Source organism: Cygnus olor, chromosome 1 (assembly GCF_009769625.2).
Source record: "Cygnus olor isolate bCygOlo1 chromosome 1, bCygOlo1.pri.v2, whole genome shotgun sequence".
NCBI lineage: Eukaryota > Metazoa > Chordata > Aves > Anseriformes > Anatidae > Cygnus > Cygnus olor.
The window spans coordinates 85,824,995-85,837,757 of record NC_049169.1 but is presented as its reverse complement, the minus strand read 5'-3'; the positions used below and the strand labels follow the sequence as shown (position 1 = coordinate 85,837,757).

Below are 12,763 nucleotides of genomic sequence, written 5' to 3'. Positions count from 1 at the left end.
GGTTAATTAAAATTCCTTTTCTTCCCATCTAACTTAAAATGTTGGCATTTAGTGTCTTAGCTTTTTCCTGCAGAAAATGCAGAAGACTTGGGTTCTCCTGAGTCCGTGTGGGTGCCCTTAACCTCAGGGGTGATGCCTGATTCACACCAGGTAACTGACAAGAGGTTCAAAGGCTTTAGCTGGATTCGGTCAGAAAAGCAACTCAGTAAATGGAGGCTGAGCTTCTTTGCCTTGCTCTGATCCCACTTTTCCCCTTTTTGCTTCGCAAATGCAAAAGCTTTCTAGCTGCCCGCCTTGCAAATTCACCTTAGCATCTGTAAGTCAGGCTCTGCTCTCTCCTGCTGATTTATCTCCCATAGTAGCTGTGACTCAGCTCTGGTAGCCATGGTGCACTTGAAGATGGAAAGTGGGGTTGCCATTTTTAGTTTTCTTCCTCTCCCCCTCCTCTCTCTTTCTTTCTTTTTTTTTTTTTTTTTTAAACTTTCAAATCCTCCTCCTCCACCTTTGTTTGAAAGAATGAAATAGACTTTATTCATACATGCTTGGCTGCTCTTCCTCTCTAGTAGCATGGGAGGAAACAGTCTGCTGTTCAAATTATCTCATCCCAGATGGCTGCGCAGCCGGAGCGCGGAGAGACTTAAAAGGTAAAGCCAGCAGATGGTGAACTTCTGAAACACAAAGTAATGTGCCTGCTAAATCAAAAGTTTAAAATATTTGAAATCTGCTTGTTTTAAAGTAGTAGACTGTTGCGAACCGGTCATCTGTGAAGTATGCTGGCAGTCTTAAGCACTGTCCAAATGAATTTGAGCTTTGTACCTGTGTTAGCTGGCTAGCTAATCTACCAAAGAACGTTACAAGCAAGTCGCTGGAATTACCAGTTAGCACTGACCTCGTGGCGGTACCTAACGGGTAATGTTTCAGAAAACAGACCGATGCGTGGAGATCTGATCTGCATCAGTCTTGACTGGGATTTAAATGCTGGTGGTGCTTCTGGTACAACTTACATATCCTCCTTGGAGTAGATGTGAGTAATGGGCTCCTCCTGAGGAGGATAAATGTGCACCTGGAACACTCCTCAGGCTATTGGAACTCAGCATTTGTTGTGCCAAAGTGTTTGGGCTCTTACAAATACGGTGTAGACACAACTTAATTTTGTAGTGTGTGTGTTGACTGTCTACTATGCTGTTTTTACTCCGATGGCCGAAAAGGCTACACTTGGTTTTCTTCTGCACTCATGATGGTGAATACTTCCCTCATGCAGCCTTGGCAGGGTGTGGCTGAAGCCTGTTCCCTATTTTGCTATTTTTTGAGGAGAAATGAGCAATATTTGATACAGGCTGGCGTTTAGTAGAGTGTGCTTCACTGTATTGATCGCGTATAATTCTTAAGCTAAAGTCTTGCTTATGTGGGCTGGGTCACCTTCATGGTGGGGTGACCTCTCAGTGAAAGATTTTTCAGTTCTTAGGCAGTCTCTGTAGTTGCTGTTAATGCTGTTCGTTGTGACAGATGTGTAACACCTAGCTTTATTGTGCTGTTTCTGTTTAAGATTAAAGCACGTTATCTGGAGTGGTTTTTCAGGCCTTCAACTCCAAACCCAAACTGCTAGCTTTGCTATGTTGGCCTTATTGACAAACGTACTGAGCTCGATATCCCCTTGATCTTGACTTTGAAGTAGCATACCTTCAGTGCTCATGGTCCTTCACTGAGAGAAGTTAGGTCTTCATGACTTGTTTGTTATACACTCAGGCTTTAACCTCATGGTTGGTTTTGTTTGAGTCGGAGCACGAGGCAGGAACGAAAAGCAGCGCTGTTTTGTCTGGAATACTGGAAACCTTAAAAGAGGCTCTTCTACATGAAGTGAAAATAAAACCCTACCTTTAAGTTGTCGGCTTTCCTGCCAATTTCCCACTATACTAACCTGGCCTGGAGTGTAACACAGTATGTGAGGATAGGTTTGCAATGCAAAATGAAGAAAGGCCTTTGGTTTGAGTTGACTGACTTGAGGTAACTGCATTGGTTTAAAGTAGCCAGGGCGGCCAACTAACTCTGGTTACTTCAAGTTTATAAGGGAACCTGAGGCTGAACTTGTTAGCTCGCTTCAGCAGTACTCAGATTAACAGCCCTAAGGTAAGAAAGTTTTGGATTGTTTGCGTCCCATTACCTTGGATTTCTCTCTCCTGGTTCTCGAGGGAAGTAGGCCTGTTCCATAGAGATGCATTGGTTCCTTAGGAAATTATGGATTTCTTGATGATAATATATATATTATCATTATAATTCTTGATAATTATATAAATATATTCCATGTTTTCAGAAATGCCTCAGCTCTTCTGTACTTGCAGTTTGGTGCTTGACACTTAACTGTCCTGTGGTCTTTGAACTCTTCCATTGTCCCACCAATCCCACTTCGAAAATCATTACTTGGACCTGCTTGGTCAGAAACACGGCTCCTTCATACTGGGGGCCACAACTGCTTTGGAGCTGCTCAGCAGGCTTTGAGCAATGCGTGGTCTGAGCAATTTCATAGCAAGGCCGAGCTGGGTGCAGAAGCAGCTATGAGATAACTATGAAGTAACCCATTCACAGAGAAGGCTTCTTCCTAGCCACTGCCAAGAAGCTGGCCTGTTTTTCTGAGATCTTCTGTTGGTACCAAAATGTACATTAGTCTGTTAAGAGTGTTTAGATTATTTTAATGGGGTGAATGCAGTGCCCTCTAATAATTTTGGCTGCGCTAGAACAGCTTGTGCTGCTCAGTCCTGTAGATCACGAGTGCGTTGCAGTTTCTAGCCTGGTTGCTGTTCAGTGTTGCTGGGGTACGCTCGTGGCTCTCTTTTCAGAAGGTATGTGAATTCCTGCTTCCTACTGATACAGCTGAAGCCTCTGGTGATGTTCCCCCATATCCCCCTTCCCAAGCAGTCCACACCTCGCAAATAACTTCCAATTGTATACCTAATGTCTGCATCACGGCTCTCCAAATACTTTATACCATGCAAGAGAGCTTGACTAGAGCAGAACACGCTGTTCTTAAGCAAGGCCATTGATTTTTCTATAATGGCATTATGTTTTTAGGCTGCATAAAGAACTTGGTGCAAAATAACAATGTTTTGTTTGCTTTTTTGACAGTTTCTAATAGCAGTTCAGTGAGACCTCCAGCGATGTATTTAGTATTCAAATTATTCTGTTCATTGTGCACGGTGTCAACATGTAATTGTGGTGGGGGCAGTGTAATGAAAGAGTAGAGGTAAATCCAGCCCACGCTTCTCAGGGAGAAGGTAGTCTAGTGCCTGCAGTCACATATCTGTCAATGACTTAACGCATAACATCGCTGCAGTCTGTTTTCTCTAAGTGAGAAGGGGTAGTGCAGAACAAAAACCGCAGCACCATTTTAATAAGTGGTCCCCCCCATATTTTAGCCTTTACAAATCCCAAAAGTAGGATCCAAGTTTTATTTACTGTGAGGATTTTGGCAGCATAGTTGTCCTTAGTATTGTCTTATAGGATAGTGTCAGCCTCTCAGCTAGAAGTACTTCTGTTGGCTCTGCTGGTAATATTCCTGTTTCACCAAGTGCAAAACAGATGCAGCACTGCCCAAAGCTGCAGTCAGTAGCAGCTCCCTGGATTTTCTTGTTTAAAGCACTTTAAGCAGAGTTACCTCAAGTGCATGTTCCTGCATTGGGCCCACTGTGGTTGTTTTGCATGTTCACAGCAGAATTTCCATAATTACAGGAGTGCAGGGAAGAGCTTTGGAGGCTTCCTGTCCCTTTGGAGAGGTTTTGTGTGCACAAAAATGCCTTTGAGACGATGGGGTGGCTAAACGCTACGCAATTTGGGAGGTTCATCTGTATGCGGAGTAAATCTCCAATGTGACAAAGGGAAGGGAAAGGCAGAGCAGCTTCTGCGAACTGCAGAACCTTCTGTGAACTGTTACGTCAAAGCTCTTAAGTCTGGTAGCACAGAGTGAGCTGGGCTTCATCCCACAGTCCCTGCGTATGAGGAGCAGTCGTTTTCTGGTACTCCTGAAGCAGCAGGGCAGTTTAAACAGGGCTGTTTTCAGGCTCTCTGTGCCTCTGTATGGCTATTTCAGAAGTGAACTCGAGCCATTCTGTCATTCTGTTATGCAGCTTCCTTCCTCTAGCTGCTAACAGTGAAAAGTGACACTGTGCCACCCTGTGTCTGGTCAGAAAAAGTTCCCTCATCTGAAATAGCTTTAGAAATAGGGAAGAATATACGGAAGAATATAGAATATAGCAAGAATATACGGAAAAATAGTCAAAGATTGTGACCATAAACGGTTTAATTTAAGAACTATTTACGAGTCACTTTGCTGATTCTCCTCCATTTGAGAGCACAGGTTATTGTATTCCTCTGGACTGACTGAATACTGTGAAAGTACTTCTAGAAATTCTTCCAGTGGGCAGAGACCTGCTCTACATCCTTTCACCACTTGCTCCTGCAAAGGCAAAGAGACAAAATCACGGATCTTTTTTGTTGATCCTTATGCATTCTTCAGCAGGGAAATACGCTAGGCGAGCCAAGTCCATGCATAAATTTGTACTGGATCAAGAGCCAGCTCACCAGAAGAGATACCTTGGCTACTATGGATGAGCTCTAGGTGTCTTACTTTATCTGGCTCCAGAGCATGCTCAAAACAAGTCTCGTTTTACAACTTTACACAGATGCGTGCGAAAACAAAAGCTGAGGACGTGTACAATGGGCTTCCTGTGGGATCTTACCTCCCCATGGTAAGACACGCGAACAAACCACTCTTTGGACTGCCGGTGCTGATACAATTCCAGGGTCACATCCGCAGCGTAAGGGGGCCACTTGTGATCAAAGGTGCCCAGGGCCACCAGGAGAGGAATAAGGGTAACGTCATGAGAAGCATAGAGAATAAGCTTTCTGATTAAAAAAAAAAAGGGGGGGGGGGGGGGGGAGAAAAAAAAGAAAAAAAAATCCTAAAAGGTTAGCTGTGTTTCTCTGGATAGCCAGTATTGCTCATGCTTTTCCTAGTCGATGAACACTCATTCTCTTTACTCACGCACTCAATATCTTTCTGAACCAGCTTTTCACACTGGCAGCAAGTTGGAATTTACAACGATTAGAGGGAGAGATCTGCCCTGTACCTGGCCTTTTCAGCTGGAGATGAGGAATCTGCTGCTTCTGTAATGTTCTTCTGTAAGGTATAGAAAAGGACACCAACACACATCTGAAGAACTTCTCTATAAAAGAAGCAGAAATAAATCTACTAGTTTTTTAACCTTTGAATTACTTAATTTCAAATGAACGCCTGGAAACCTGCTTTTCCCTCACAAACTGTTAATGTGTATTGAATGTGGCTAAGAACTATTAAATGTGATTCCTACGGTTACTTTTTATTTCAGCAGTTGCTTAGTCACCGCTGAGATTCCAACGCGATTGCAGATTGGGAGGGGAGAAGTGCTAACAAGCCAGTCTCACAAGATGTGGTCCACATAAAGGAAAACCCAGAAACTCCTTGATGTTCTCCATCCCATTTTGCTTCACCTAGTTGTGATTCTGGAAGCATGGATTTCAGCCGGGGACGATGACTACAGCTGACTGTGAGCGACCAGCTGAAGTGCTTGGGGTCTTTGGGGGTGGGACTAAGGAGAAGAAAGCACCTACATTTACAAAATACATATTTTTATCTCTGTATCAAACAAAGAGGAGATCTTTTGACAACTTCTAGTGTGAAGAAACTCTTCCTAATGAATGCCTAATTGGAAATGGAGTATGGTTGTGACTGTGGCTCTCTGGGCTATTGTGTGACTGGGGGAAAATCAGTCATTCAGTACCTGAGATCTCTAATGCAAGTTAAAGAAAAGGCTAAGGCCAAGAGGTGGGGGTTGGTCTATTCTCCCATGTGCCTGGTGACAGGACGAGGGGGAATGGGCTAAAGTTTTGCCAGGGGAGGTTTAGGTTGGACATTAGGAAGAACTTCTTTACGGAAAGGGTTGTTAGGCATTGGAATGGGCTGCCCAGGGAAGTGGTTGAGTCACCATCCCTGGAGGTCTTTAAAAGACGTTTAGATGTAGAGCTTAGTGATATGGTTTAGTGGAGGACTTGTTAGTGTTAGGTCAGAGGTTGGACTGGGTGATCTTGGAGGTCTCTTCCAACCTAGATGATTCTGAGAAGTGTTCTAACAGAAAGGGCAGTCCTGTGCCACCATCTGAGAAGCACGGGTGACTATGGCAGCTGCAAATAAATCTGGAAAGAAAGCCGCTGCTAGGTTAGCAACTCAGCCACCTTTACAAGTCACTGTGAAGTGAGTAATTAACTGCATGTAGCAGCAGATTCTTTTGCAAGTCGTTACACGTGTGCAGGGCCTGGCATCACCTTTTCCACTAGCATCAACACTTCTCAGCCCAGCTGTGCAGGTGCCAACCCTGGGATAAATGTACCTGGGTGGGATTCAGATTGTAGTTGTGTGTCTGCAAGGACAGCCTTGCTTGTGCAGCCTCAGCACTCAGGCTCGAAGCATCTCCCATGCTCTTCTGCTTTTGCCTGTGACACAGGTTCACTTGAACAGCTTTGGCAACTGAGGCATTCACTGCTTACCAGTGACTTAGTACTGTTCCTCGGGCATTACTCCCTCCACAGCTACCAGCAAAACGGGACACGAGCCCACATCTTGGCCTCCTCGGTGTGGTCTCCCTGACTCAAGGCACTGGACTTTGCACTGAGATGGCTGAGGCACAAACCCCACGAGGGGGCAATAACCTCTGGTGGGGAAACGGGCAGACTGGAAAGGACTTCTGAGCTCTGCCACGGTAAGCTAGCGCAGGTCATCCACCCTGAGTACGCTAGGACAAACCCCCAGGCTGGAGGCACGGGTACAGGCAGTCACCTTGAACCGTCTTCCAGAAAGAAAAGCAGCGAGTCAACGGATCGACGCTCAACTGTCTGCTGAAAGTTCTTCAGCACAGGGCAGCTCGGCAACCCATGCACCTGCAAGGAGAGGAGGTAAGGTAACAACAGGCTTGCCCTTTTCTGAGCCAAGCCTGAAGCCACACAAATGACAGCCCGCAGACAACGGCTGTTCACGTCACAGCGTTTGTACCACTGCATGCACTGCAGTATTCGTATGAGGAATTCCAGTGTGGCTTTTAAACACATGGACTCGCTCCATGTACCAAGAGAACGGACATCTTTCCTTGAGGCTGTGTGAGGTGAGTATAACAGACCTTGAACTATTCAGCTGACAGCTACACCAGCAGGCCCAATTACACTTTTTTGTTGGAGCTAATGGTATTAAGGGGAGGTACGAATATGCCCAGCTCCCTTCCAGTAGCAGAGGCAATCTGGCTCAGGGCCGGCATGCCGGAACCAGAATTAAGATGATCCTGTTAGGTGCCGACTGCCAAAAAAAAAAAAAAAAAGGAAAGCACTTTGCCATTACAAGTGCTTTAATGGTGGTAAACAAGGCCCAGCCACCCTCTGAGCTTTACTGCATTACACCTGAAAGAGATACTGGATTTCAAGGTAAGAACATAAACATAGGAGGTAAGTCTTCAGCCATCCTAGAGGAAGGCTGACTCTGTATCTTGCTTTTTAAAAAAGGCTGTGCCGTTTCTATAAACTTTCTGAACTAAATAGAAAGATACCAGGATACCCAATGGTATCAGTCGGCATTGACACCTCCAAAAAAAAAAAAATTGTTTTCTCCATATGCATGGGGACAGGGAAAAAAGAGGTATTTCTTTCTGTAATAGCGTGACAATGCATCTCAGCTCACCTGCTCAGCATAAAGGTTATCAAGGAGAAGAAAAAAGTCCACAGTCTTATCACCGTCAATACCCATCTTCTCCTTAATTGTTTTCAAGTCATCAGAGATACCTGGCTGTAGCAGAACATTCTTCAACTTCTGCCTGTCAGGGGATCAGGAAAAAACACAAACAAAACAAAAACTTTTCACACGTCAGACTTCCTACTCCTCTTTTTTTTTATAACCCCCCCAGTCCAGTGGAGATGTCTCACATCAGGGAGGAGTAGGAGCACCGCTGGGTACTGAGGGATTCCTGATGTTGGGAGTCTCCCTGGCAGAGAGGACAAACACTTTGTGTGTCAGCAGTTGGCATCTGCTCTCACGGAGGTAGGGGAACAAAAATTAAGATGTGATAGTAACATCTCCAAAGAGGAGGTTCCTGTAAGCAAAGGCTCTGTATTGGTTAACAGCCAGTCATACTGGAACACTGCAAGCCTGTCTCCAAGGTGCAGCCTTTAACTGCCTCATGGAAGGAAAGAGCTGTGAAGCTTTGAAATGATTCCTGCATGGTGTAGGAAAAGGGAAACACCTAGGTACTCACTTGTAACTTAAATTCATCTCTGACTGTGTTAGAAGCCACCTGCCCCCCTACACTGATTTGAATTTTATTTTTAAAAGTTTAGCTGAGACTATCAATGCTAGCCAGGTACTTTGAGTTAAGCATTTTGCATGTTGTTGTTTTTTCTCTGACTCTGGTCTGTTGGGGAAGAGGTGAGAGAAGGTGTTTGTTTAGGAACAGCTGTAGTTTCTGTTTTGAAATCAAATTCAAAAAGATTCTGGCACAGGCAGACCTTTAGGCTGAGTCAGTGCTTCTTAGTGCAGCTCAAGAAATCCACCTCGACACGGTTGCAAAATGTGCAGTTGGTGGGATGGAGGGAGGGAGCAGAAGAGCTTGCAGTTTACTCTCCTTTGTGCAAATTTGAATATACTTTGGCTTTCCTAAGCTGCTAATGTGGACTGTCATCTCACTGCTGTCAAGAGCAACCTGTGGCCTGCAGTGTCATTATATAATGAGCTTTTACAAAGGAATTCCAATGACCCTTAAATAACTTTGGACAAAAAGACGCTAATGTATCATCCAACCAAACTGCAATACGTTTGCCTTGTCTCGTTTCCACCTCATGCCCGACCTGGCATAAGCATTTATGGAGTGCTTGATTCTGCAAACACGAGCGTTATTTTAATGTAGAATGTTTTTTATTTTATTTCAATAGTCTTTGTTAAAGGTGTCAAGGCTAGGTATATTTCTGTTTCTTGAAGGTAAAAGCGTGGCAGGAATGTTGTAATAACCCCCAAACGAGAAGATGAATTTAAAAAGAAGGCCCAGTGTGTTCACACATGAAAGGCATGGTAAAGGATGCAGATGACATTAACGCTGGCCTGCAGCAATGCCACAGAATAGCTGTACATTAGCTAGTAATGAGTGTTTGCTAGTCATACGCTAAATTAAATTACTCTTTCAAGAAAAAAAATGTTTTTTCTTTCTGGTGCTAGTGCTTGCTATATGGCTCTGCTCACCTAGTGTTTTGTACAACTAGCTAACCATTCCCAACAAACAGTAAGTGGCAGGGGAAGAAATTGAGAAATGAAAAGAAAATGTGCTGTTCTAAATTACTACTGCTAAAATGAAACAGCGGTGAAATCATACAGGGAGGCACGGCTGGCAATTACCTGTTCAAGCATTTCAGGCGCTGGCAGTTGTGGTAATTGGGGTAGAGGATTTCTGAGCTTGCTTCATCAGTGACAATGACAACAGATCCTGCGGAACAAGAAGGAAGCTTCTGTGATCACTAGTGCATCTGCATGTCTTTAGACCGCTTTAATCACTCCCCCAGTCTTTCTGCTCAAGCCTACTGTTGTCATCTAGCAATTCCCACTGAGCTATCACCTGCAGCACAATCCGCTGTGCTGTTTCTGTTCACTTGGCATTTATTTCCATAGGGCTGTCTGGGTTTACCTTGTAACACTTCCTAGTTGTGTGTTCATTTTTTTCTAGTGTTTGCATGTGCCAAAGATCAGTTTCTGCGTCATGAGGTGTAAGGATCTCTGGCAAAATCACTTTTGATATTTGTTCCTGAGGGAGCAGAGGTGAGTTCTTCAAAACCCAGAGCGTATTTCTAGGACATACAAGTAGTTGTTAACTGTCAGATACAGCTGAAAGTTACTCCATACACTGAACTCATGAGGGATCTTGGTACTCCTATCGCCGAGATACTTTGATTTCTCTGAGAAACTTTTCTCAGATGTGACATTGCATCTTGTGAACACTGGGCCTGGAACTCTTTGCCCTCTTGATTCTGAAGTGCAGTTAACGCAAACCTCCTCAGCAGGTCTGAAATTGCAGCACTGATGGCAACAGATCCAAGCTGAGCACCAGCAGTAAGCTACACAAAGAGAGGGAGCCAGTGACAAGTTGATAAAGAGCACACAGGCAGCACGGGGAAGAGGGCCAGGAGCAAAGAGCTGATGAAGAAGCAACAACCAGGAGCCAGAGAGAGTTGGGATGTGAGAGGTGTGTGGATCTAGGGAAGCCTGATTAAGGAAAGGTACTGGTCAGAAGTCTCCCCAACCTTCTTTCTGCTGTTGGTACAGCCCAGCCAGCAGGCACCGTGTGGACTCCAGGTTCCGGAAAATATTAGTGGAACGGACGCTGAAAGAGAGAAAGCAGCTTGTGAGGTAGCACTTTCTCCTTTGCGTGGACAGGGCTGCAGCTGGGGAGGACTCGCTGGAACCGAGGGTTCAGATTTCACTCTGGCTCTGGAAACCTGCGGTGGGATTCATCTCGCCCTGCTATGGATACCTTAACATACAGACTATCTGAACTACCATTTAACTTCCCTTCAGAGACAGTGAAAATGACGAATGGGCACTTATCTGTGATTTTATCTCATCCTAATCCAGACACTCCCAGCATTACTGATCTCAGCAGCGGGGGTGCACTTGATCTCACTGAACTTTAGTTATTTCATCTACAGTCAGCTGAGCTGTGCTCCAGAGATGCCTGTTTCTCTTCATTCACCACAAAAGCACATAGTGTCAGTGGCTAAACCTAGGTGCAATGAATCTGTCCCTGGTGTCCCTCCCAGGACAGACGGGAAATCAGATGCTTCATGTCATGAGTGAGATCTCACGCTGGGCTCTGCAGACTGACCAGAGATGAAGGCCCAGTCTGCTATGGGAGGGAGAGATGTATGCACTCAGAAAGCTTCCCTAGCGTAGGGGTACTTGCTAGGAGGGAGGAAGCAAGGGGAGGTCCGGAAAGGTACCGAGAGACTCACAGGACTTCAGCAGGCTTAAAGGTCGGTGAGAGAAAGTTGGCTTCTTCCACGTAGCTTCTCCTCAGCCTCTCCCCCAGGGCAAACATCTGCTGCATCCCCACCGTCGTCAGCTGCCCCGCGATCGCACCGCCCTGAGCGCGGAGAAAAGGAAGGGTCTGCGTTGGAATACGGAAATAAACAAGCCTAGAGGGGAAATATACGGGGGGAACGTGAAGAAACCCTCACGGGGCGCCTCACCTTGAACGTCGTCTTCTTGTAGTTCTCCTCGTAGCGCGAGGGAGGCTGCGGGCCCCCGTTGAGGTCGGTCACCGTGTAGTCCAGCTTGGTCCGAGCGGGCACCTCCAGCAGCCGGGGGTGCCACTCCACCTGTGTCAACACCGCTTCAGCGGGCAGCCCGGGGGGCGGCAGCCCCTCGGGACCACCCCAAGCCCCCCGGGGACCACCCCAAGCCCCCCCCCCGCTCGCCCCCCGCCTCCTGCTTACCGGCGCCGCCCCCGGGAGGGGCCGCAGCGGGGTGCGGGCGCCATGTCGGAACACCACCTGCACCAGCCTCAGCTCCAGCTCCCCGCTCTCGGCTCCCTGCCCCTCGGGCCCCCGCCCGGCCCCCGCCGCCCCCCGGCGGTGCCGTGCCCACAGGGCCAGCCCGCCCAGCAGCCCCAGCCGCCGGCACCAGCCCATGGCGCCGCTCCCCCGCCGCCGGCAGCCGCGGGGGGTGACGGGAAGCCGAGTGCCCCGCCAGAGGCGGCTGGCGGCGGGGGAGCGGCGAGGGACTACAACTCCCAGCGGGCACTGCGCCACCCCCGCTCCTCCCTCAGTGAACACTTGAAGGGAGCACTACCCGCACCCTTAATTTTTCCTTCTTTTTTAAAAAAATCCGAAGCCTACGAGCGTGTTGAACTTCTCGTGTCCCCGTGGGCTACCTCACCAGCTGTAGGGAGAAAGAGGAGCCCGTGAATCCCCCTTGGCTCCATCACTGGCCACCCCCTAACAGCACCGATGGGAAGGTGGTTTTGGGGAGGCTGCTGCCTTTCTCTCAAATCTCTGGTGGCAACACCGGGGTCTTTCAGTCAGCTCATAGCATGAATATAAGGGGAAAAGTCCTGCTGGTGGTTCCCCACAAATGGCGGCACCTCGCTGACAGAAGGGCTCTGCTCAATGCCAGCTCTCCCTCACCCCCACAACCTTGCCAGCTGAGGTCTGCAGACAGTGTTAAAGATGATGCTCCCAATGTTGTGGTGGTGCTGGTTAAAAGAAGGGCCTTTTCCACAGTCAGGGTGCTAAACAAGTTCTCTTTAAGTGTAGGTGCCCAGGTGGCACCAGTCGAGGTACTCCTGGAAGAGAGCAGTGGCTGCTGATGCAATCAGTTGTGCTATTTAGCATCTTTTTAGCATAGTAGCTAATAACTTTGGTAGGTGTGGGAGCTAGACAGCTGTGTATCCACAAAGCCTTTCTTGGGCTTTATAAAGCAGCAATCAGCAGGTTTCTGTCCCCTCCATTCCTATGAATCTTCAAGTTCAAGGCTTTGTGGTGAAACATAAGGCATACGTTTGACATAAGTAGTATTTCTACCAAGGAATAAACTGTTTGCCTGTTCCTTAGACCAAATCTACTTGACTTTGACTTATTAAGGTTTACCGTGTTCCTCCTCGTCTGCCCATCCTGCCTCTATAGGTGCGTTATGAGCCCCGCTATTCCTTTCCTCTAG

General features: G+C 46.9%; 1 protein-coding gene across 2 annotated transcripts; it reads right to left on the bottom strand.

Annotated features, from left to right (window-relative positions):
• Positions 1-4,273: 4,273 nt before the first annotated feature.
• On the bottom strand, positions 4,274-11,761 carry ACP6 (acid phosphatase 6, lysophosphatidic). 2 transcript variants are annotated; one of them, XM_040566991.1, is made up of 10 exons: positions 11,542-11,761; positions 11,296-11,424; positions 11,059-11,189; positions 10,351-10,430; positions 9,452-9,539; positions 7,751-7,883; positions 6,863-6,963; positions 5,121-5,216; positions 4,731-4,896; positions 4,274-4,447 (listed from the first exon to the last, which is right to left on the bottom strand). In XM_040566991.1, exons 1-10 carry the CDS (start codon positions 11,734-11,736, stop codon positions 4,307-4,309), a joined length of 1,260 nt encoding a protein of 419 aa, XP_040422925.1. In that variant the 5' UTR covers positions 11,737-11,761; the 3' UTR covers positions 4,274-4,306. The 2 variants fall into 2 exon arrangements, with proteins under 2 accessions (XP_040422925.1, XP_040422926.1); XM_040566992.1 differs by lacking the exons at positions 10,351-10,430; positions 11,296-11,424; positions 11,542-11,761 and having other exon boundaries at positions 11,059-11,191.
• Positions 11,762-12,763: the final 1,002 nt, after the last annotated feature.

Excerpts from the sequence above, each read along its gene's own strand:
- ACP6 (XM_040566991.1), bottom strand. The coding sequence starts at position 11,736 with ATGGGCTGGTGCCGGCGGCTGGGGCTGCTGGGCGGGCTGGCCCTGTGG. Across the intron at positions 11,190-11,295 it reads ACAAGAAGACGACGTTCAAG|GGCGGTGCGATCGCGGGGCA; the intron begins GTGAGGCGCCCC and ends CTCCGCGCTCAG. Across the intron at positions 10,431-11,058 it reads TTTAAGCCTGCTGAAGTCCT|CGTCCGTTCCACTAATATTT; the intron begins GTGAGTCTCTCG and ends TCTCTCTTTCAG.